At 35.8% G+C, this 26,330-nt stretch overlaps 1 protein-coding gene across 2 annotated transcripts; it reads left to right on the forward strand.

The window, feature by feature from the left end:
• Window positions 1–130: 130 nt before the first annotated feature.
• LOC135581339 (histone-lysine N-methyltransferase ASHR3-like) lies at window positions 131–18,581 on the forward strand. 2 transcript variants are annotated; one of them, XM_065157288.1, is made up of 11 exons: window positions 131–945; window positions 1,952–2,098; window positions 4,084–4,248; window positions 8,306–8,332; window positions 8,807–8,924; window positions 9,100–9,199; window positions 13,559–13,652; window positions 14,697–14,775; window positions 16,028–16,199; window positions 16,333–16,413; window positions 18,194–18,581. In XM_065157288.1, the coding sequence occupies exons 1-11, from the start codon at window positions 643–645 to the stop codon at window positions 18,339–18,341; spliced, it is 1,434 nt and encodes a 477-aa protein (XP_065013360.1). In that variant the 5' UTR covers window positions 131–642; the 3' UTR covers window positions 18,342–18,581. The 2 variants fall into 2 exon arrangements, with proteins under 2 accessions (XP_065013360.1, XP_065013361.1); XM_065157289.1 differs by having other exon boundaries at window positions 786–945; window positions 1,975–2,098.
• The last annotated feature ends 7,749 nt before the right edge of the window (window positions 18,582–26,330 follow it).

A 26,330-nucleotide genomic window follows, 5' to 3' on the forward strand; every position in this document is an offset into this window, starting at 1 on the left:
TCGAAGTGGCCTCGGTCTTAGGAGGGTCCCACATTTTTTCAATCAAAATGCGGGTAGAAGGGTGGGGAAGGTCCCACGGTGTCCTGTTTCGTACGCCTCAGGGCGGGGGACAGGAGGGTCGGTTTTCCCGTTCCTACAATTCTAACGGCGCCTATGCATTGACCCGTCTTTGTCTCTCGTAAATTCATGGTGCCGATGGGGGTCCCACATGTCGCTTTCACAAACGGGAGGACGGTCTCCGCGCACCACCGTCATCGACGAAAGCGTCCGATTGGAAGTGACAAGGAGGTCCCCAGGTCGGGTCCCACATGGCGAGACCGGCGCAGCACCGGCGAGTAGGAAGAGGTTGATTGCTCGGTTCCAAATCCCGATCTCTTCCGCCCGTGCAGCGCCTCTTTTTCTTCCTCTTAAATGCTCGCTCTCCCTATTATTTCCCGCCCACGACGCCCACCTTTTTTTCCCCCTCTCGCCCCTCGTTATTTTCACACCCCTCTCTCTCTCTCTCTAACAAAGAGAAGACGAAGACGATAATAAAAGAAACCCGGCGGGGAATGAACCCCAAGGTTCAAACCCCTTCGTTCCCTTGCCTCTATTCGTCCCCCTTCGTCGATCCCAAATCCTAAATTCCTCGGGCTGCTTGCCATGCCGGATCTCGGCAACCTCCTGCTTCCCCTCCCCGCGGCGCACCCCCCGCACCGCGGCGACCCTTCCTCCTCCTCCTCCACCTCTTCCTCCCCCCGTCACGAGATCCTAGATGCAGGGGATGCCGGCCTCGACCGCAAGTGTAGCCGCCCGTTCAAGCAGGAGCGCAAGACGGGGAAGAAGGCAGCCGATGGAAAGGCCTCGCTGGCCGATCACGTGAGCGCTTGGCGGGAGAAGAAGATGGCCGCCGGGGTTCCCGACAGGGAGTGCTTCTTGCCTTTCCTCACTAATGCTCCAAGAATGGTGATTTCTACTTTTTAGGTTACTTATATGGGATTCTTTATTCTTTATACGGAATTTGTGTACCTAGTCACATTGTAGCCAATTTTGGTTTCCACTGGCATTCATTGAGATTTAGCTTCGTGGGTTGGCTGTGAAGAACGAGTTTCAATCAGAACAGAGTATTCTTGAAAAAAATATAGGAAAATTGTGTTACAAGAAATGAACTTTTTACAGAGAAATCTACGAACTTGAAAAAGTCTGTATAGGCTTCTTGTTTCGATTTTTGTTTATATCATTTATGTCTTGTTAGTAATGCTCATGTATCTTACAATGAAATGTTGGATCAACTGGAATAAAACTTGATTTAATAATTGATCAAATTCAAGAAAATGGTTTATTTGGCTTCTTGAAACCATTCTTAGGCTTCTTCTCAATGGAGGTTTAGCTTTATGACCACCTTGTTACATTTTCTAGTTTTTTTTGTTCCACTTGTACGAAGTTTGAAGCTCCAATTCCTGCTTCTTTTTATGTAATAAATAATGTATGTTCTTGATCTTGTGTTCATCTTTTAGATTAATTTCATGCATGGTTTTGAAGAGAATGGTGCTTCACTGAGGCCCCATCTTGCCTATGCCTTTATGTCTAGGCTCCTAAACATCTTTGCTATCCACAATCTTTGAATGTGTGAAACCTCAATCAGGGGAGAGGCATTAATTGCAGCTTCCGTCTGCAATGTAGCATTTGAACAATTAATACACCTGAGTTATGTCCTTGACATTGCATAGATGAAATGTAAAATATGAGAAATGTCAAATATCTAGATGAGTTTACTTCTTTTTCCTACTGATCACATGTGATTCATGACATGCGAAATTCTAAAGCAACATCAACTTATCTGACAAAGGCTTTTATGACATGTTTGCAACTATACTTTTTGCATTTATCTTGCTTTGGATTTTTGAGAATAATTATATGTCTTGATTAAAATAAAAGTGCAATCTTCTTATATCATAGAAAACCCTTTTAGGTTGATTGCCACATGTGCAATAGGTGTATCTACCCTGGAGAAGAATTGCGATGTTCAGTTCTTGGTTGTCAAGAAGCTTACCATTTGACATGTGCCAAGAAGCTGATTGGACCCTCCACTTCAAAACCTTTCAAGTGCCCTCAACATGTAAAATTTCTTAACTTGACAGGATAATACCATGTAATTCTCTTCATTTACTTGTGTAATTTGATAGCCTAAGCATGCATTGTGTGCAAATGCAGTTTCATGGTTTCTATTTGGTTAGTAGACTTTTCATCTTACTCTTTCTTTTTCTTCCATGTTCTGATAACTTATTGTTCATCTAACTGCCTCAGATTGTTCCATCATTTGAGAGCTAGATAACCTTTGCTGTTCTGTTCATTATTGATTTATTGATATCAGCTTAGTTATATGCTCTCACATCTGTTATCCCTTGGACCAAAGAGGCTGCTATAAGACAAGTTCATGTATCTTTTGTCATAATGGGTTTAACACAAATTAAAGAAATGGACTGTGCGTAAATAAAAAAACGGCATTCATTCATGCCAGCGGATGCATGTTATGACTTGTGGTGTGCACATTAGTATGTGCCTTGTGAATGTTCTGTTTGTTATTTGAACAATGCATGGGATATTAGTCTTTGATTATAAGAAATTAGTTTTCTCAACAATTATGTATTTTGGTCTTTGCCTATATTTTTGTAGTGTGTCCTTCCCTTGACTACTCATTAGATGCAAGCTATGTTTTGTCTATGGTAAGCTGTAAGGTTCAAACCATATCTGGTTAGCAACATGGTTCCTTTTCTTGTTACTGATTTTTGATGAGAGCAAAGTAGAAACATCACTACGTAATCTAAGATCGTTCAAATTCTTTTTATTATTTCTAAACTTTTAAGTCTTTGTCTATTTCTTGTCACACCACTAACTCCAATTGATGTATTTTGTTAAATAGTATATCTCTAGGCCTTATTTAGACATATCTATATCACCTTAAGTCCTTTTTCTCATTTTATCTTCAATCAATACTATTTCTAATTGTTTACATATATAGATGTTTCTTATTTTGTATTTTTAGTAATTCCATCTAGCATCTTAATATTCTCTTATCAGCAATATTGACTTCTTGTATATGTTGTTCTCTAACTAATTTGTGTTCTGATCTGTCAAGCATGGTTAGCTTATAGTTGTCCTAAACCTTTTTTCTTAATGTTTTTTTCTTCACTTCAATTATTCCACTTATGCTGTATGAACAATATTTCTTCCAGTCTAACCTCCCACAGAATAATAGATCCAGTAAGTCTGAAACTTTGTTTTTAAAAATTTTTTGTTCTTCTATTTTTACCTACACTTGTTTCTTCTCTTGGTCTTGTGCAGTTGCACTCTAATTCATTTTGGACTTGGTTGGAAAACTTTTAGTTTTCAATGTCCTATCTTGACTTTGTAATTAGTTCCAATTAAACAGGCATCAATGGTAATAATATTGGTAACAAATATCTTGCACAATGGAAGCATCATTTGGGTCTATCATCAGTAAAACCAAAATGGGTGGTAGGTTGTAGATATTTAATTCTTTTGACCTATTTAATTAAATATCTTGAGCTTTATCTCAATTTTATTCTGCCATTGATGCTCGTGGAATGGGATATTACTGGTTTTCTTAAGCAAATTCTCTATTTGTTAACTAATGTTTTTATATATATGCTTACTTAGTGGAGTCAGAAATATGATTTTCTTGAAGCATTTTTAAGCATAAGTCCTTCCTTGCACTGAAAACCATGCTTTTAGTTATAACCAATTGTTAACCTGCAATGACTTATTCATATGTTTTCGAAAATCCTAATACAGTTTGGTGTAGAGTTTCTCAAACTTGCCATATTGTCAGTATATGCGTGCCAAAAGCTATGAACTAAATATACAATAGCTGCTGTTGATGGATGGTATACCTATTCTTGTTGCAATTATGTTTAAGTATATGTTTAAAATAATAATTGGTTATAAGCAATGGTTTGGACTTTATTAATATCATCCCTATGTTTATATTTAATAATTTTCTTATCTTTATATCAAGTCTCTAGGGAGTGAAAAGTAAGACTTAGATTTAAGTACTAGATTCATCTTCTCCTTTCCACACAGGGCTGTTTTGTTTGCAAGCAGAAAGCATATTGGCGTTGTGTAAGATGCACAATGGCAGCACATACCAAGTGTGCACCATGGCCAGCAAATGTCATTAACTTCAAAAATCGACCAGGGAGAGCCATTTGCTGGAGACATTCTTCTGATTGGCGTCTTGAAAAGAAGGTCAATCTCTTCTTTTCTCACCAGAACAGATGCAATTATCTCAATAGTTCTAATTATTTTTAATTTCTCCTTTTTTTGTTTCATTAGTTATTGGATGTCCAAATTCAATTGTCTTTTTTTTTCTGAATATCATACCTGTGAAGTATGCTTTGTTCTGGAAAAACAAAGTGAATGGTTAACATTACATGCAAATTTATTCCGTTGTAGAATTTTCTTTCACACAAGTAAGTTCAGTGTTTTTTATCATGTATTTAATCAGAAAAATATCTCTTTTGAAATATTTATTATATTTGAAATTTAAGACATTTCAGTCATTTTTTGTTGGATTTTTTTTTAGTCCAATTGGATGGTTGGCAAAGTGAAACTTTTGTTGATTATAAATTTAAATCCTTTTTTTGTGATTCATGAAGGCTTTAGGCTCCAATTCTATGTGGTCAATGACATGGAGTTTTTTTTGCCATTCTTTGTTGAGGGCAATATCACTGATAAAAATGAGAGCTACAATATCTCCTTTAATTATTATTTTATTAATTTTCGTTGGTCTTCCTCTACCTCTTCTCATAGCATCAATCCTTAGTTTATCTTCTTTCCAATTTGGATTTATTCAAGTTTAACTCTGTGCATTGTTATTTCCCTTTTGTATTTTACACTTTTTATTACTAGGCCACTTTCACTACAAAGAAAGATCTCAACTTATTATTTATTTTAAAATTTTAATATCTATTGACACAGAGTTAGGTTGCATATAATGATGAACATTGCTTACATCTTTGACATTGCCTTCTGTAGTCAGGAATGGGAGGTGGCATATCACATGCTTGGAAAATGTTTTATCTTGTGCTTTAAATTTGTTGTCTTGTCATGAATTTGCTAAGTGGGGAGCTTTTATCCATGATTGTGTATGCAAACTATTTTTAGTTATCAGTTTAGTCGAAGGAAGCCTTTGTTGGGAAATTTGGATTTTTCTGAAGATTGGGGTTTACGGTCATGATGTTGTTAGATAGGAGTATGAAGATTCATAATTATGTTGGGAAGGATGATAGGATATTGAATTAGCAAATTTTTCTATAATAGTTCTAGTGATTTCAATAGGCGCTCGGGCGAGGCGAGGCGAGGCCCGAGCGCCTCGCTTTATGTCTAGGCGCCTCACTTCAAAGAGGCGCCGCCTGGGCGCTTGCCCGAGCCCAGCCGCCGGGCGCTTCGAGCGAGCGCTTGGGTTAAACCAGGCGACCGAACTAGATTTTTAGGTCTGGTTGGTTTTCGGTGCTTTATTTGGTTCAATCGAACCAATTAAATCACCGATATCAGGCTCCCTCTCGCGATTTCCCCGACTTCCGCAACCCTAACACTCGTGATTTTGCCGCCGAGATTTCTTCTCCGCTGTCGCTGCTCTCTGTTGCAACTGCTACTGTCGTTGCTCGCCACTACTGTCGTCGCTCGCCGCTGCTATCGCCGCTCCCGTAGTCGCTCGCCGCTCTCGTTGTCGCTCGACGCTCCCGCTGTCGCTTGCAGCTCCCACTCCCGCTGTTGCTCGCCGCTCCCGCTGTCACCGTCGCTTGCCGCTCCCGCTCCCGCTCCAACTACGGCTGTCGCCTGCTACCGTTGCCTTTGCCTCAGCAGCCTCGGTCTTCTCACTATATTGTTAACAATATATTAACAGTATACTGCTAACTGTATACTAATAATGGTATTTTTATTTATTAGATTAATAATATATTATTTTGATTTTAATACTATTAATTTTTATTTACTTAATAGTATATTTTTTATTTAAAAAATAAAAAATATACTATTATGATTTATTTATTTATTGTGATTTTGTACCCGATTTTCTTAATTTAATAGCATATTTTTTATTTAAATAATTATATTTATTAATTATATTATATATTTTTATATTTTAGCGCCTTGTTTCGCTCGGGCGAACACCTAGCGCCTCGAGCATTTTTGGACCTTGGCACCTTTTGGCGCCTAGCGCTTTTTAAATCACTGAATAGTTCATTTCGATGTAGTTAGGAAGTATGGATGGTTTTGATTATTCTTGAAGAGTGAGAGGGGTCTTATGGGCAAGAGAATGTGGGAAGAAACTCAAGCAAATGAGCTGCTTAATTAGAGGATGTTCTCATGCTTTAATATCTTGGACCATGTGTAAGTTGATAATATGGGATGCAAGTTATGGCTAACATAGTGATTGCACACTGAACCTTAGTGAATCAAGCTTGACCTTAAAAGATACAAAGATTATTCAATCCATTATTCTTATTTTAATATATTTAATCTATCTTTTATAATCTTGTTATAGAAAATCCATTCACTTATGTTCTTTGATTTCCTTGATTCTTGAGTTTGACTAGTATGTACTTGTATTATATTGTCTTCAGATAAATGATGGCTACCATCTTCTAGGAAAAATGATTATTGTAGTTGTTTGGACAAAGCAATTGGTAGTTTAGACCAAGGCTTAAAATCTTCGATCATTATGGTATTAAGATGAGTCAATGTATTGATACTCTGTATGGGTTGACATCTCTTGGACGAAAGAAAGAGGGCAAGAGGAGGTGGAATTAATGAAAAACTAGGTTATGCTAGTGTTTTCAAAAGGTGCTCGGGTGAGGCGTTTCAATGAAGTATCGCTCGAGCGCATGCCTAAGCCCAGGCATTGGGCACCTCGGGTGTGTGCTCGAGCCAAATTGAGTCGGCTTCGAGCTTGGGTTCGAGATTGGGTGAGTAAGTTGGTTCAAACGAACTAATTAATTGCACTTATCGTAACATCCCACCCCCCAAAAAGAAACCAGCGAAGTGAAACCCTATTGCTTGTTCGCCGTTGTAGCTTGGTTCGCTTCATCTGTCGTCGTCTGCAACTTCGTTCGTCGTCATCGGTTTCCACCTTTCTCCACAGCCTTTTCGTCAGTTACTTCTCTATCTCCTCAGTCCTCTCTCTCATTTTGTAGGTAATAATCTTTCATCGATTAACGTGTTGCACCAGCTTGAGGTGGTGCACTATTAGGACTTGGAGCTTAGACATATTAAGTTTATGTAGGTAGGAACATCAAATTGATATGAAAACACTGCTTAGAACATAACTGAAACAACACTGCTAAGAACATAACAATACATATGTTTTTTAAAATTTAATATTTAGGAGCATCTTGCTTCACTTGGGTGGGCGGGTTAACTGCCTTGAGCATTTTGGGATCTTGGCGCCTAGTGCTTTTAAAAACACTGGGTTGCACACTAGCAAGAGGAGATGACAATGAGGTTGATGGAGTCATTAGTGATGTGGCTAGGAGGAAGAAGAGGGGAGGGGAGAGTGTTTGAGAGAAAAATAGTGTGCAAGAGGAGAGAAAGAAGTAAAAAGAAAAAAGTAGCTATTATAATTGTCAGTTCTTTGACAGGCTTATTGTTTGGTTTTATCAATTAAAATCAGATGGTATACTCAGTAGTCAGTAAGATAACTATGTTGGATAGTAAGCTGATAGGCTATTTGACCGATGCATACCACATGGTATGTATTGATTTGAATGAAATATAGAACCATGGTTTGCATACCAGTTCATGATTCAACTGATTAATTCTGGCCCTTGTTGATTGGTATGCCTGGTTTTCTAATCCTTGGTTTAAACAATGTAAAGTTGCTCCTTGTGCTCAAAAGAGAAGCCTCTTAGTCAATTGATTTTCAATGTTTATTTTCAGGATGATTTATTTTGCATGTTGATTTGTCTATGTTGATTACTTCTTACATCTTGTGCCTTCTAAAAGGGATTCATAGGCTTATTATATAGTTCAGTACTCTCTGTTCTATGGCAGATGATGGCCTTACAATGGCTTTCTTTTTGCTTGATTTGAGACTGAATTACTACTATATTCTCACTGTGAACATATCTGACCAATTTTTCATAATAATGATTAACCAAATTTTACAAACATGTAGTTGCTTCCATGTGGCTGTCATCTTCTTGTTCTCTTTCTTTCTCTTGGTTTAGGATAGTGTTTCTTTATTGTTAATATATATTGATCAGGTTGGCTGACAGGACTGATTCTTCTGAGTGGATAACAGCATGCAGATCTTACAAGTGATGTTGAGGTAATTAATTACCTTACTGGATTCCTTGCACTCTTACTCTTCTTGTTCCATGTTATTGATCATGTTAAACTTAATAGACAATCAAGTGGGGTCTTTATGTTGTATCCATTATATTAAATAAAATCATGATATTTGTAAGTTTGCATTTATTCTTAAGTACAAGAAATTGGTTTGTACATTGAGTGGTTTTTTCCCCGATTTTTTATGATCTTCAATAGGGAAGTTGATTTACCATAAGCATATTTCTCCAACTCTTGGGTTTTTTCATCAGCCCCTAGTAATTTTCTCATAACTTTGTATACAATCAAAATCTTGAAAAATATCTATTACTTACAATCTAGAATTTTCAAAAAAAAGGGAAATTGCTAAACAAAGGTCTCTGAACATATCCTCCATTTTTTGGATTACAAGGAGGAATTTTTGTTTTATAGAAATATTATTTTGCCAATAATTCATACAACTGCTAATTTACAGGAAGCATTTGTCCGCTTGCCTCTTCCATATGTTGATGAAGAGTTTAAGATGGGAACCATCTTGAAAGATGTTGTGGAGAACAAGACTGAGCCAGCTCCATATGTACATATCCGACGTAGTATCCTTTGCAAAATTCTGAATATTACTTGGGAATTCATATTCATGCTGAAGGTAACATATTTTGTACCAGAAAATGTTTTAAGGAATTTTCTGCCTTTTCTTTTGGTTACATAGTATGCCATTAAGCATGGAACTTTTTAATTATTTCTGCTGTGTATCCTTAACAAGAATAGATGTTTACTTAATTAAGAAGAAGCGTGATGGTGCTGAGACTGGTGTCGGATGCAGTAACTGCGGCAGTAATTCCACATGTAAGGAGAATTGTGAATGCAGGTATTGATTTCTCTATGATTCACTTGTCTATGTCCATATTCATTTGATTGATCTGAAATAACTGTTGATAATTGTTGAATCAGCTTATTTTCTGAATTAAATTTCTGTTTTTCCAGTTAGTTAAATTCATCATTTGTTGTCTATGTGCATGATGTTATTCAGGTTGCCGTTGTTTTCCCTCTTACAGTTAGCATTTTCTCGTTTTCTATTGAAACTCCCAATTGTTCATCGTTCAAAGTTTGCGAATGATAACTAAGATGATGTTTGATTTATTTATTGTCAATTGTAAACTTAGAAGGTATACTCGTAAATCGAGAGTCCATGTTGGCCTGAATGTATACTTGTAAATTGAAATTCTACATTAGCCTAAAATAATTTAGTTTACATTAACTCTATCCTTAGTGGACTTGAACCTCACCCCACATATCCCACATGTTGAGGCTACCCAAGGGTATATTTCTCATAGGATGATACTTGGTCACTGTTCATATAATATTCATGAAAATTAATCCATTTAAGTAAAAAAAATCTTTTAAATTCTTCTAATAAAGCTATTATTGAATATAACTTATATTGTCTCTTTGCCTTTATCTTAGTGGATTTAAATGCTAACCCTTCATCAATTCAAAGGTTTACCACCCTTGAAATTCACAATGGTATATAAGCATATGATAATAGAATTATTGAGAATCTAACTTGAAATTAAAATTATATATAATAAATATAATTATGTGTTTTATGGAACCTAACTTGAACCTCAAGTCAAAACTACACAATTTTGTTTCTTTTATAAAACATCAAATTATGATTCATGATTTTTAATATTGATAGTAAACTAAATAATTAATCACTTAAGTATCTCATAACACAAGCAATATAAACATTCGTCATATCGGATATCGAGTATAATACAATTAATATTTTAAGCATAAGACTGTTCAAATAAATCATTGAATGTGTTCTTAGTAAAAATTTAATAGCATGACAATATTAAGCCCTCAAACATTAAGATATAACTTAGATTATTTATACATGATATGAAATTGATTACTTTGGATTTTATAACACATAAAATATTAATATTTATTATTTTATAAAATAAAATTAATATTTCAAGCATAACAATTCTTCATGTTACAAATATGTGTTAAAATGATTAAAGTATTAAATGTCATTGAAATCTATGTTTCCATTTCAATTATTCAAGTTGATCATTAATCGAGAATTAGTCTGAACTCATTTTAACTTAGTCCTCTATTTTTTTATTGATACATTTATATATACTATAAACACTCTTGCGAATAAATTGAATATTGCTTATTTGTCATAATGGAGTGCTCGGTTTAATTTAGTAAATCACCTAGTTAAACAAGCTCTTGGTTTAATTTAGCAAATTACCTAATTAAACAAGCTCTTGATGTCTGACTTTACTAAGTGTGAGATCACAAGAGCATGATATTTATTAATATTGCATATTAGGAAGATTTACTAAATTAGATTTACTTAACCAACATTTAATATTCCTCAATAATTATTTATTATATTACCAACATTATTAGCTATACTAATGTACCAGATTTAAGCCTACAGTCCTTTTTTTTCATTATTTTTGGTACATTTTCTTAGTCATGTTCTTTATTTTCATAAATTGTGCATGTCATAAATTAATTAAAATGCATCAGGATATAAATTTAGTACCAAGTCAGGAAAGATGTGGGGATGAGGTGGATTACAAGCATGGTCTGCAATTTCGAATGGTACCGCTCGGTACGGGCGGTACGTATCGGTCCAACGGCATACCGGTACGTAGATCGCCCGCTACCGAACGGACAGTGCTACAGTGCTACAGTAGGAGGAAAAATATTTAAAATCGCTCGGTAATCCCTGGTGTACCGCTCGGTACGCCGGTACCATATCGTACCGAGCCAACCTTGAAACACCGGTACGGTACGGTATTGCATACCTTGATTACAAGGATCAAACATATATATTTATGTTATTAATATTTAGTGGCCTCCAACCAAACTTAGATACCTTAGTCGTTACAATGATTAATTCCGAGGAAGTATCATATTATTCCTCTTTCTTTTTCTTCGTTATTTATTATTTACTATTTATTGTTATATTTATATTTTACATATCCCTTATTATTATTACAATTTTCTTCTTGTATGTAGGTCTTCATTTTCTTTTTTTATTTTTATTATATATTGCTCTCGTAAAATCTTTATTTTTTCTCTTTTACTTCTACTTTCATTTTTGCTTTTCCTTTATCTCTTTTCATTTTCTTTGTTTATTTATATTTAGGTATTACTTATGTTTTTGTGTTTTCTTTTCTTTCTTTTTTCTTTAACATTCTTCTTTTTATTTTTATTTTATATTTTCACTTTATTTACTATTAATTATAATTTGTTGTCACGAACTTTGTTTTTGCTCTTTTTTTTTCTTTCTCTTCTTTTGGAACAATAAATGCATGAAAAATCTTAAAAATAAAACCCTAATACCTTTTCTCCCAAATAACCCCATCCATCATGATTTTATTACCCTAAAAGAACCATTATATCAAACTTAACACATGTTAAATTTGATTTGACATCATAATCATTAAAAAATAAGTGTGATACAATGTCAAGTCTTGATCCTTTCCTAAGGTAAGTTCTATATCCTTCATTCTAACTAATTTGTATTGTTGGAATCATTTAAAAGAAGGATGAGAAGCTTTATTACATGTTGAATTCTTAAAATCGACAACTGTAAACAAGGAATCCAACAATATCTAGTATCTAAATAATTAAATTTGGACTCAAAAATGGAAAAGATATAATTTGATTTACTAATCAGTCCCAGAAAATTTCACACAGATCTTAGAACCTTACCGGTCAGTTCCTGAATATTACAATCAGATCCCTAGTCTTTATGAATCAATCCTCGAATATTATAAATTAGTTATCATGATAATATAAATCATTTTCAGTTAAGCAAATCAGATTGTGATGACAACTTATAAGGACTATGCTTACTTCTACACATGAGTAAGTACATTAGAAAGCAGGATCAAATAAGAGTTACCTCACCAACAGTACAATAGAAACTAGGAACAATAAGAGTTACATATGACTAAATACGATAGAAATACTCAAACTAGCAATCAAAATTAATGCAAATATCTTGTGTTCTAGGAACCCTTCAAACATTAGATAGGTTCATGCATCAATCTTAGTTTTACACCAATACCTATGACTTACGTATGCACTATGACACTAAATAATAATATTGACTCGTGGAAGATATTCACATGGATCAAAGCAACATAAGCATCCATAAATTGAAGAAAAAAAGTTAGAAGATTAATATCAAAAGATAGCAAGGAGAGAAAGAGAGGTCCCAATATCATAACATCTACAGAACATAGGGAAATCTAAGGATTTGGATCCTTACCTTTGTCTTTGTAGATGATGCCTTAACATCATTCTCTATTCCTTGATAGCCATGCTCTCTACCACAGTGAAGGAGGGAATGATGGCTATAAATGAAGGGGGAGGGTTAACCCTAACTCTAGGTTCCACTTATGCTGTTAAATTATAAAATTATCCCTAATTAAAATTAATGTATTATAAATACTACTAGGATGAGAGGGTTTTTGGGTGGTGAAGGTTCTAAAAGAGGAAATACAAGTGATGAAATAAACGACATGGTATGCTGCTGTTTGTGTTAGGCAAGGTCATTCACCATGAGAACCTGATTAAGGTATGATGGGTCATCATATGTATTCAACTTTCCAAGAGAAATCATGATGTAGAGAGAAGTTTATACCTGCTGAGACTGATGATGATCAGAGTTATTGTGATAAAGAAAAAGGGAGACTAGTGATGACAGAGAGTTCTGTAAAGATGTTGGTGCTCAGTAGTGTTTATACCTATGAGAGGGGCTCTTGTCAATCTCAGTTTGAAGGAAATTATCCCAAATTCTAGAGATGTGGGTGTGTGAGCAATAGGACTAGAGTGGAACTTAGTTCAGCATCATCTGAGTGTACCACTGTACTTCACGAAAGTGTCCTGTTTTAGATGCATAAATGCATCATCTATGAAAGATTCTATCCTGTTTTTGTTATCAGTAGTTAAATGATGCTTGACAATAACATTTGGTGGTTTTCTTCAATTGTGGGGTCCAACACTTCAAGTTTTATTGTTCAACATTATGTTACAAGATACACAATATGTTCATTATTATTTTGTCTTGGATGTTTGGCAAAATGAAGTAAAGTTTTTCCTGCATGGTTCTTTTATGTTTATGATTGCAATTCTATTTTAGATTTTTAAAAGCCTCATACAAAAATCCATTGAATGCCGTAAACAACAGGGGCCTTTCAGTGAGCTGTTCCAAGGCCTGTCGTTGTTCTGATATGTGCAGAAACAGACCCTTCCGCAAAGAGAAAACGATTAAAGTTGTTAAGGTAAATCTTTACACAATATGTGCTAATTCCTGTGAAGCTTGGGTGTTGTCTTGTTAGTATCTTTTTGATCTGGTTTTCTGCACTCATTTCTAAGGTTCTTAATCAGGCAGTTAAGTTCTATACTTCTTATGTGCTTCTAAAGGTTTCAACCATGAAAATGATGCTTTCTTTTGTGTCACCTCTAACATTATCTTTTTTAATTCAAGATAAAACCTCCCAATAGCTATTAACTAGAAGAACTAAATAATCTTATTGAATGAAAGATTGATAACAAACCAATCATGAATCTTAAAGGCTCAGAAGAATGTCCATTATAAGGTTATCGGTGTCGAAAATCTCCTAATTTGATTCAGATTTTGATCTGGTATGGAAATCTCGATTTATTATTCAGAAAAATTCCTTTAAATTAGTAAAGATTCTTTTAGAAGAATGTCCGTTTATACGGTTATCAGTGTCCAAAATCTTCTAATTTAATTCGGATTTTGATCTAGTATGGAAATCTCTATTTGTTATTCAGAGAATTGCTTTAAATTAGTAAAGATTCTTTTAGAAGAAGACTGAATTGTCTGATGTATGTTGTCCATACCATTCATCTGTATGAGTGTGGTTGGATGCCAACAGTACTTAGGCTGATGGCTCTTTCTTGTTTAAACATTGATTGACTCCTAGGTCTTTCTGAATTCGCGAAGCTGCTCCCTAATGTGTATAATTGGAAAGAGGTCTGTTTGAAGTTGCTCTCATGACCGGCTACACTGGACCAGCAGATGAGATGGTTCATTAGAGCTATAGTCTGTTGAGCAGATTGGGTTTGCAATCAAACACTACTTTTGTACAGAGACTCATGCATTACACATTAAAGTATCGTGCTTATGATTCCCAAAGAACTGGCCTGCAGATCAGTTTTAGGATAGAACTCTACAAGGAGCTTTCATAGTTTGTACTTATTGAAACAGAGTATCATGTAGGGAATCTACTGCATGGAATTGCTTGTCATTTAATTCTATTTGATTTACTTTGTGTAATTAATTATTTGATTTTTTTCAGACTGAATATTGTGGATGGGGAGTTGTGGCTTTGGAAGTTATGGAAAAGGGAGACTTTGTGATAGAATATATTGGAGAAGGTACATAGCGTTTTCTTCTCTTGCTTTTGATTTTTAATGCACAAATGGGTATCTATTTGTCAACTTTATTGCAATATTATATATGGAAGATAACTTTATTGATATATAATGTGTGCACAAATCATAAGTTTCTTTTGAGAAACACATCAAAAATCTGGCTTACACTTTTCAACATGTATTTTTGTGTTATATCATATATGACTTTCATATTCTCACTTAGTCTGAATCTGATGGACAAAATTCATCAATCGAACAGATTGCAATAGGATTGGTGGATGCTTCTTTTCCCCATACTATTACATATAGGCCTTTTCTAAAATTACATGCTACCAGGTTGGTATTATTGGACACTTTTTGTGTACAATCTGATCAAGTGCTAATTTAGTTTTGTATGACTTACTCATAAATGCTAGCATCAAGACAGGTACAAAGTGCAACTAGAATGTATGTTACTGTGTCTAGAGAGAGCTGTCAGAAACCTTTTCAGTCAGCTGATTTTCACAAAAAAAAAAATCAAGTGATCTTGATTGATCCTGGTTGATTTTCACTGATTTCCATCTATTTTGGTTTGGACTCTTTCCAATTGACAGAAAGAAAAAAAAGGGGAATAAAAGACAGAGAGGAGAAAAGAGAGGAAGCCAGATTTAAGAGGCAGGGGACAAGTTGGGTGGCCAAATTGATTAACTCTGATCAGGCTCAACTGAACCAATTCTCTTGATTTGGGCTCAATCTGAGCGGGATGGACCCAGCTAGTGCTTGGGCCGCTTGGCCTCAGGTGTCTACCTAAGCATCATCTGACCCAATCGCCCCATCTAGGTTCATTTGGAGGCGCTCGGTGCTTACCTTCACCAAAGCACCTAGGTGAGTGCCAAAATTCCTTCTGTAATGCTGGGAAAGGCACTAGTGAGAAGATACTTATTTAGCTGTTCGATAAATCAAGAGTGACTCATAAGATAATGATAATTGATCCAGCTGTTCCATAAAATTGTTATTAAGACGATGTGTATAAGTAGCTTCACTAAGCTTTGGTAGTCATGGTTTTGATAAATACATTATGCTTCTGTTTGTTATTTCTATTGATTTGTTTCCATGCATGCTACAAAAACGCTATCATATGTGGCCTATAAGTTTATTTTACTAAGAGTGATCTGCAATGCATTGATATATTGTTTGCTGCTGTTACTTATGGCTTTCATCAATGTCTCATTGCTTCATTAATTTTCGGTACTTTTCCTGTTGTGTCTTGATTCAGTTATTGATGATGCTTTGTGCGAACAAAGGCTGTGGGATATGAAACATCGAGGCGATCAGAACTTCTACATGTGTGAAATACATAAAGACTTCACAATTGATGCAACTTTCAAAGGGAATGCTTCTCGATTTCTAAACCACAATTGTGATCCAAATTGTAAACTAGAGAAGTGGTAGATCTCCTGAATTTCTCCTCACCAACCACTTCCTTCGCCTTACCAGTCACTACTAACTGCCCTCTATCCAGAATTTTACTTGTGTAAAATGACATTTATCTTGAAGCATGTTACTTACCTTTTGGTACAGGCAAGTCGATGGGGAGACACGTGTTGGTGTTTTTGCTTTACGTTCAGTAGACATTGGGGAGCCTTTAACGTATGATTACAGGTATGTGATAAATGATGTTTTGTTATAAAAGAGCCACCAAACATTTTATGAAGTAAATTCAAGGTACAGTTATGGTGTAGTGAGAATGTAAGGCAATAGTAGAGAGAATATATTTCAGGGATAAGGGAGAAAAGATGAAGGTGCAGAGAAGCTGAGTAACCAAGAATTTTAGTTAGGGAAGAAATCTTTGCTTTTATTCATGTTACATGACAGTGGAGATCAATTTTGTCTAAAATGGTGTGTATTGACGATTATGTATGTAGTAAGCTTTTGTTTTTCAAGTCACAATCACCAACTTAGTGACATAGCTTAGCAGTGCCACTGAATTTCCATACCTAAGCCCCCTTTTCTTCTCCAGATGTTAACCTTGCCTTCAATCAGTCTGACAGAGACCACAACTAATATGCAGATCTGGCAACCTTAGGTCATTGTCCGGTTTTGTGATACACGTGCACACATCCACGCATTTATGATATTGCAAAAAATTTGTGATGCTGGTATTCTCAGTAGACTTTTTGGTCTGAACTAGATTCACACTTTTGGTTCTTGACCAACTTGAATTTGTCCTTGTATTGAAGTTTACACTTCTATGAATGTCTTGAAGTATCAGATGAAGGCATATCGTAGCATATTTGGTTATGCGAGAGCTTTTTTTGATTGTTGAAGAGTTAACCTCTTTTGCAACTTATCTAATATTAACTTATTAATTTCAGTCATCAGTTTTATTCTGGTATTGATGTCTATTGATATGTTTCTTGGGCAAAGCCGGAGTATTTAAATGATATGAGGCAGTATTTAGGCAGCTGAGTGGCTGCTTAGTTGTAAGCTTTGGGTTGCCACCTGCAGATCCAGCAAACAATGGAGGTGGCGATGATAATGAGAATAATGTATAAAGGAATAAATATAAGGCTATACAAGTTTGTGAAGTGAAAGTGACTGTAACTCTGCTGCTCACTAGTCAGGTTACTTTTGCTGCCCTGTTGCATTCAATTCACAGGTGTGAGTGGACAAAGTAGGAAAATTTGAGCATTGGAGGCTTTCCATCGGGCTCCTGGGAGCACTGGTTGAATAGATACGGACCTGTCCTGCCTTCATGAATCAATTGTCTAACCTGGCCACTCTAATGACTCACCATAAAAGCTTGGGCATGTTGGCCCACCTAAGTTACTATTGCAAGGTAATTGCTATGCTAACTTGATTGTTTCTTTTCTTTTCTTTTTTATATTATATTGTACAATATAGAGGGCAAGCCTTGGTATAACAATAAAGTTTCTCTTTTGTAACTTGGGTGTTCAGGGAGTCACAATGGAAACATTCTCTATTTTGGTAGGGTATGGTTGAACACGTTGACCCTCAGATATTGCATGAGTGAGAGTCTCATGCACTCAGTTCACCCTCTGTTATGCTGTATAATATTGTCAATTAATTTCTTCTATTTCAGGCTATTGAATTCAATGAAGGTAAAAAATTGTTTTTCAGTTCCCCAGTTGTATTTTGCTTGTTTGTGTAATTACACATTTCCACCAATAACCTCTTTGTCAAGTTCCATTCCTAGCGTCGCACTTTGCATGTTTAAACCAACTTAACTGCATCTATTGCTGCAATTGAAGTTCTTGAGTGGTGATCAGCACACCTTTGTCCCTTCAGTTTTAAAAAAGTGAATTGACAAATGTTTCTGAGTGGTTATTAGCACGTATTGTAAGTGTTGTTTGTTAGCTTTTTTTTATGGACTATGCAGAATAGTAATTCTGAGATAGATGTTTCGTGCTTGTTTATGTAGATTTGTGCACTTTGGACCAATGGTTAAATGCCAATGTGGAGCTTCCAAATGCCAAGGATATCTGGGTAGCAAGAGAAAGTTAAACCAGATGCCATCCTCCTGGGGATGTAAAAGAAAGAGATCTATTGCCCTTCATGGTGCCAAGTAAATATCATTCATTTTCAAGTACTATTTGTGATTTGTTAATTTTTTCCTAGCTTTGGGCAGCAAAATCTGGCACCCTTGCCTCCTGTGCTGCTTCTTTGTGTTTAATTTGTGTCCCACTTTTATATGCTTCTCGTTAACTGCCATCGCCTCCCATTTGACCTATTGTTGTTGTAGCATATGTTGTTATTGTATTCAGTATGATCTGTTATATGAAATAGACATTAAACAAGTTATTGGTGTATGATTGTACTCAGTCGGATCTGTTATGTCAATATGATATCAAACTGTAGCCTCGGAAGTTGAGAAGATGATCTGATGTTTTGGATGTTCAAATGGATATTGTACAAGGTTGAACTTAGTCTAGATTTATTCGGGTGCCGTAATGTCTGTCTGTAAGCACACAACTATTTTTATGATACTATTTTATTGCAGTTCCAGTAAACATGGAGGACACGGTATGATCCTGTGAAGAATACCTACCTTATGGCAAATTGAAATTGTTTCAGAAAACTTGGTTTTTCCTTATACCGAATGGTTTGATTCTGTAAACGATCTCTCTCGTTCTCTTTCTATAATTTTTATTTTATTTTTTTCTTTTGTAAAAGATAAATTGTGAAAATGGGATTCATCGCAGCCATTGCACGTGTGCTGTGGGATTTTGGGCCTCCGTTAACATATTGTAGGTGTTGCCAAGTTATTGCATGGATGATTAGGGTTTATGGCCAAAAATTATTATTGCATGTGAAAACGAACCCGTGTACATGAATGACTCATTGGACCCCTCACACACCGGCTCTTATCCAACCTCTGGTACACTACAACTTGGTTTCGCGAGGTGGCCTTCGGAGGAATCATCTATCGATGGCGGGCCATCATCGTTAGCCCCCCAGTTGAGCTGAAGCGGACCCTCACCTCCGTCGGGCCTAAGTGGGCTGATGAGGTTGAGGGCCTCGAGCCTTGGGTTGTCGTTGCGACCTCTTCTGTCGGAGTCCCCTTGAACGAGAGAGAGTACTCAGCAACCCTTAAAAGACTCTCCCCGGCGTTGACTGGGTGGAGGAGTGAGTCAATGGTAGGTCCCGTTGGTGCTTGTGTATTAGATACTGTGCCAAGGCCTATTGTTCCTCTTTAGGCATCCCGGATGGTGGTAGCAAATACCGACTCCCGCTTCCACAAGTCATTGCTGCACTCATCTACAAGATGGTGATGGAGTAGAAGAACATGACTACAAAGCAACCCGAAGGAATTACTCTTTGTCGGAGGGGCATTAGTAAACTTCCAAGTATGGATAAACCGGATGGAAATATAAAATATTTTTTTCAACTGTTCTAAGTGCTCGGCATGACACAGATAGATGCATGAGTCAAGGTTGTTGACCGATCTCGCCAAAGACTATTGGACCTTTGGGTAGCTTTCGTCATAGTAATAACGAACGTCGACCCCTTCGAAGGAGGAAGCTTGCTTGGCCAACTACTACGGAGGTGACGGGATTAGTCACTCGTTCCAGTCTAAACTAAATGTGAAAGAATAAAGAGAGCTAAATATTGGCATCTCAGATCTTTTTCTAAGAAATTCTTGAATCCATGAATAGTTTGTATGCTCGAGAAGCACATATTTTTTTCATAATTAGCATGATAAAGCAAATCAAAATTGGATATCAAATTGAATAGGACTTACTGAACCATGATAAAGCAAGCATATACTTCAAACCATGACAATTCATAATTAAGAAATTTTCTTTCTCCATCAGTGCTCAGATCCTGCGAGAATGATTTTGACATAAAAAGACGCATAACAATCTGTGCAGAGCTCAGTTTTGGGAAAAGATTCACATAACCATTTAACTAGGAAACTCTTTAGAGTAAACTATTTGAGCCTCTTCACTCGATCTAGTTAGACAAACATGCAGGTAATACAAAAAGAGACTACTCTTGATATAATTTCTCATTTCATATGCATACAAGTCTGGCAAAGGGACTTTCCAGCAGCAGATACATGACGCAAAACTATGAGAAGAAATATATTTGATTTTGCAATGAGGAATTGCATATATTTGATTCAAATGAAGGTTCCAGTTTCATAGGCAGGCAAGGAATTCAAATGAAACGTACAGATGCAATTTCTATCCTGTTGACATTATCATTACTTTAAGCCAGCAGATGTCATCTTCTTCATCTGATTTCTAGGCTATTTATTAGCTGCAGTCATTTCTTGTTGCTCTTGTCACTGGTAACTGAAGCATGGCCAACAATTCATGTCACCTACCAAACGAAAAGTTAGATGGAGCATGAAAACCTCAATAAAAATTCAAGGGTCTATGCCATCCTTGTCTTCCTAGAAACACATCTACTACTTGGAAACCACTCATTAGTCATTTGTAATATTCAAACATTGCTGGGACAATCTGACATCAAATGCATGCCAAACTAAGGTCTGACAAATGTGCTGATGAGGGCCACTGACCACTGCACTCACTGTTGTTTGGTTGACCTCTCACAATCAGTGCTTCAGCTCAATATTCAATGGTGAAGGGTTCACAGCTTGGTGATCAACTGCAATTATCAAAATAAGGATTTGCCATCCCTCCACTGTCTTCCTCTCACAATTTTTTGAGAGTCCATGTCATCTTCTTGGATCTTAAGCATTGAAGAGGGGGAGATTATTTGACAAGAAAACTATTTTTGGAGCTTAGCAAAAAATGAGCAAAAATCCATTTTACTATAATTTCAAAAAAGAAGCTAAATTGAGATAAAGAAGGAAATAATAAAAAAAAAGGTTTCAGTTCATCTTAAAAAACACTTTGATCATGTAAGTTGAATTATGTTTATCTTGAGAATCTTTTGGATCCTTAATCTTGATGCTTAGCATCTATTGTCACAGGTGACTGACTACAAACGTTAACAAGTCTACTCCTTGACAGTGAAGCTGAGTGTGACACCCTCTTCAAAGGTTATACTTCTCTGCTTCAAAATAACATGGCAAGAATTATGCAAGGCAAAAATTCAAAAGTAATTCTTGATGGGGGAAAAACTCAAAATGCAATATCCATGCCATTTTGTTTCCTCCTCATTCCCAATGAACATATGATATTAGCATCAAAACTGTAGATTTAATTCATCAATGATGGTTATGTTGTTCACAGGCTTTGCTGACCCAATTTGGGCTGGTCTTCAAGCACGTATGTCGATGAAGCCCATCCATATTCAGGCCCATAAAGCCCATAAAACTTATTGAAAACCTCAAAAATCAGCTTGAAGGTGAGCAAGAATTTTGAAGTTTGAAAAAAAAAAAGTTAAAGATAAACATTTTGGTTTATTATTCATAGCCCCGAGGATCTCTTCTCGATCGTAAAATTCTATTATTCGGCATAGGAATCTCCAAAAATTGAACAAAAAATCTCAATGAAAGGAAATTTAAGAAACTTGCAAGAATGTGGAATGAAAAATGACTCAAGTCTCCAGTAATATTTATCTCTACTTGAGAGGGAGATTTAGAGGAGAGAGGGAAAAGAGTCAGACATTTGAGAGTGACTTGGGAAGATGGAGAAGCTGAAAAGGTAGGGCTATGAGAAGGATGAGGACGCAAACAGTGATGAGCTAGATAAGGATGTGGTGACTGAGACAGCCTGAGGTGGATTGCAGAGAAGAATTTGATCACGAAGCCTAAATCATGGATAAAAATCCTGTAAATTCTCAGTTATGTTATTTCCTACACTCCCATGGAAAACATGTTTTGGGACAAATTTATTTCCTCTTTCTACATTTGGAACAATTTTCATCAACTTCCTTTGTGAGGAAGTCAAATGAAACATGTTTCCCTTTTTTTCACTTGTATCAAAACAAAAGAAAGAGAAAACAAAATTTAGGATCATAACTCAGACATATGGGTACTAATATGAATCAAAGGGATGCATTGATGAGAAAAATAATCAATTAAAATGTGCAGGAAATGAGTGTACCTATCACATAGTACCTCTTACCATTGGACTTTGTTAGAGTGTGTGACAGCACAGCACATCTATTAGGATTGCTACTGTAAATTGACTTGCTATTCCATTTTGATACTTTCACAACTCTTGTCCCTTATTCTAATTCAAAGGCCAAGTGCTTGAAGGAAGCATCCTTCTCATTAGCAGACTTCACACAGTCTTCCTCCTCATTTCAGCCCTCCCACCACTTCTTTTTTTGGAAACATTAGGGAGATGTTTACCTAAAACCCTGGTCTACTTACTATCCACTCTTTCTGCAACTTTCATATGTTAAGAGCTCTGAATACCACATAACCTTCTGGTTTTGTAACTAGGATATGGGCAGTTTAAGTGCATGAAAGAAACATCTTTGTCATTCATCACACATTCTTCCTCCTCACTTCTCATTCCACCTCCTCCTCTTTCTTGCTGTAACAAGAGTGGTACATCCTTAGAACCCTAATGCACATCACTCTTTTTCTGCAACTTCCATATCAACCGCTAGTTCATTGCCACTTAACTAGTGAAAGACATGCTTCAAGATATATGAAGTGGTTTTGGTTTCAAATTCTTGTGTATATTGTAGATGGAGAAGCTGCAAACACTAATGCATTTACAAGTCTTCAGGAAAAATATTTCTTCCTTGTTGATGCTGCATGTTGGTTTATAGTTTGAAACCAGGAAGAGATGAACTTGGATGGACTCTTAAAAGAGAGTTCATGAGGCTATTGCTCGTGCAGTTTCCTAACTAAATCTCTCACTGCATTTGCACACTCTGTTATTTTTCGATTGGGAAATGGCCATCCTCTTTGTTACTCTCAAAAGTTTGTGCATCTCACACTACTGATCCTTGGTATACAAGAAGTATAAAAGATGAGGCTTCGGTGCACATCATCGACCACACATCCTTATATTTATTATACAGCAATTGTCTTGTGCATACATGAAAGCAGATAGTAAGAAACAGAAACCAGAGATAGTCCAAAATTGTGATGTTTCAGAGGTGGTTTATGAAGGTTCATTAATTGTAAGAGAATGATAGTGATATTTGCAACTGTAGAAGAATATTTATGACATGTTTTTTTTTTTTTGAAACAAAAATTTATTACGACATCAAAAGACTTGGAGAGGTCTGCATGCAAGATTTCAAATAAATCAGAAGGACAATAGTTCTATCGAAATATAAATAGACTTGTCTAGTCTAGCTTTACAAGTCACTCAGTTGACTTATAGCAATGTAGAATATTTATGACATATTAAGTGTGCAAAAATACACATAAAACTTGAATTAGTCAAAAGATGAGATGAATACTTCAAGACTTTTCCAAGGCAAGAATCTATCGGCTATCACACACTGCTCATCGAAGTGCAGACAACTAGACAAATAAGTTAACCATTAAAATAATGCAGGGATACAGAACAACCGGCCATCACTGAAGCTATCAGTTCCTGTCATTAGTTTCTTCCAACACAAGCAATACAGATTAGGAATTTAGGAGCAATCAGTGAAAGACTTGAACATTGTTTTCGGTTAACTCATGTGAAACTCATGACTCTATTCTTAATAAAATAGGTTGATGTTATTTGCATCTCTGTAACTCTGAATTTAGAGGTTTTTGACATCATTTAATTTCTTTTAATATCTCAAAAGTAGAACATAGGCATAGTATTTGGAGAAGGGACTTCGCTTCTTTGCTGATAGTATATGCGAGTTTTATATTCGTGATATTTAATTATTAATAGTATTTTTAGCAGAAAGGAAAAACATAGGCGCAGTGTTGTTATGATAGAGAATTCAGAGACATGTACAAGAATGATGTTTCCACATCATGATGTGCTTCTGACCTAACTCACATTAATTCTTTTCTACGTCTGCAATTATGATCGTCTCTTTGGGGTTTCAAACCATATGATTGAAAGAGACATAGACCTAAATTATTGATAGTTGACTCAGACAACCATCCTTTTGGTTCTAATATGAAACTGATCAAAAATAGCATATAAAATTGGAAGCCATGGCATCATGACGTGAACTTAAGGTGGGAAAACAAACACAAGCAATGAAGGCCAAGGCATGATTTCTCCATGTCCGAGCTTACGGACCTGAATTAGAATGCAGGTGTGCTATCTATCACAAGGATAGCAGGAGGAATATGACGCCTTGAGAAGCTGGATTGGAGAAACTTGCACCTGAGTGTTCTCCATGGTCATATGTGGATGCTCTTTGCGCAGACAACTGATGGTTGTTGACCGCCACCAATGTGATTTGCTGAATACATGGCCGACGCTAAAGACTTCGGACTGCAATCTTCCACCCCAAGGATCACATGAGGGGGTGACTTCTCAATCAGCCTCGACATGCGGAAAGTGACGTGAATACCTTGATAAGAGAAATGTTACGAGTAGAAACAAGAGAATCACAGTTACTGTAAAAGATCATCCAGGTTGACTTCACGAAGAACAGTGTTCGACAGGTTTCTGCAAGTTATTGGAGAATGGATTGGCAGAAAAGTACACCAGTTAAAGTTTCATGTGGTGCAACATGCCCAAAACCAAATGTCCATCGACATCATAAAACTATTATCACTAGATGATGTTTCACTGCATGTATTTGTAGGGTGATGGGGAAGAAGCTACAACAAACAGTACAACTGTGGAAGTGAGTGCATAAAATCTTACTATACCTACTGCAAATATTATGTTTGTTTGGTGACAGATGTGGCCTCACCAACAGCCACCCTATCTAGAAAATGGATTTACATCAGTTAAGGTTTTCTGTGGTGCAGGATGTCCAAAACTAAATCCATATCTACAACAATTGTTTTCTGATCAATGGACATAATTCCATGTCCACTCTCAATTACTGATAGCAAATAGATTTGTAGGATGATGGGAGAAGTTACAAAGGTAGGACTTTGGAAAATGAGTTCATAGACTCTTACTGTATTAAATGCAAATATTATTTCTGGTTGGTGGCAGCTGTGGACACACAATCGACCACAGTAAATTTATCTTTTATTTGGCCACATAATTTCAAGGACTGCTTGCAACGCCAGGAAATTTATAGCAATCTTGCCTTTATCTTCGGTATATTGGAAAAGATTGTGATTATCCCATCATGATTTACTATTGTTTTTATAAAAAACCTGTATGGCTAATTATAATAATAATATCATTAATTTAGTTGAGATGTTTTTAAGAGTGCAAACATTCATGTGTGAGATCTTAGGGACTCGGAATAGACAAGTAAGTGTTATCCCACATCGTAACGAGCTTATGATTTTGAATTGTGATGTTTTTAAAGGGAAAAAGAAATATCAGAGAGGAAGTCAAAACCGAAGAGAAAAACAAATTAAACCAAATAACTTGCAAATTTGTTGATTTCCATCACTAAATCTAATAATAGATTTTGTCACTAGATTTAATAAGACATCTAAAATTGTACAATTCATTAGAAAGTATGAAGGGTTAATTACATATTAACCTCTTAAATTAATTATTTTTATATCTTTTTAAAAATTATATTAGGTATTTTATATTTACAAAAGTAAAATATTTAATTTTATTTTTCCTTGTATCATCAATTTTGCTAATGAAAATATCATGCCTACTCAATGATAAATCAAAATGAGTTAAAATTATCATGTGTTCAGTTCAATGGTAAACCTGTGATATTTTCATTATCAGAATCGACGACGTAAGGAAAAATAAAATTAAATGACTTGTTTTGATAAATATAAATAATATAATATAATTTTTTAAAAATATAATAATCAAAATATTAAAATAACTAATTATTGAGATAATATACTTACCATTATCCTTTAGGATCCAATACTATCACGATGAATCCACTTGGGATCCAAATTTGATTTGGTCATAAGGTTATGAATCCAGTTGTGACTTCAAAGTTGCTATTGTACTCAATAGTTTATTGGATTCAAGACAAATCTGCCCTAAAATAATTAGATGAAGCCTCGACAGGATATCTATCATGTGAAGCCAGAGAGCATGCATCGACTATGA

The sequence above is a fragment of the Musa acuminata genome, chromosome BXJ3-6 (assembly GCF_036884655.1).
Source record: "Musa acuminata AAA Group cultivar baxijiao chromosome BXJ3-6, Cavendish_Baxijiao_AAA, whole genome shotgun sequence".
Classification (NCBI taxonomy): domain Eukaryota; kingdom Viridiplantae; phylum Streptophyta; class Magnoliopsida; order Zingiberales; family Musaceae; genus Musa; species Musa acuminata.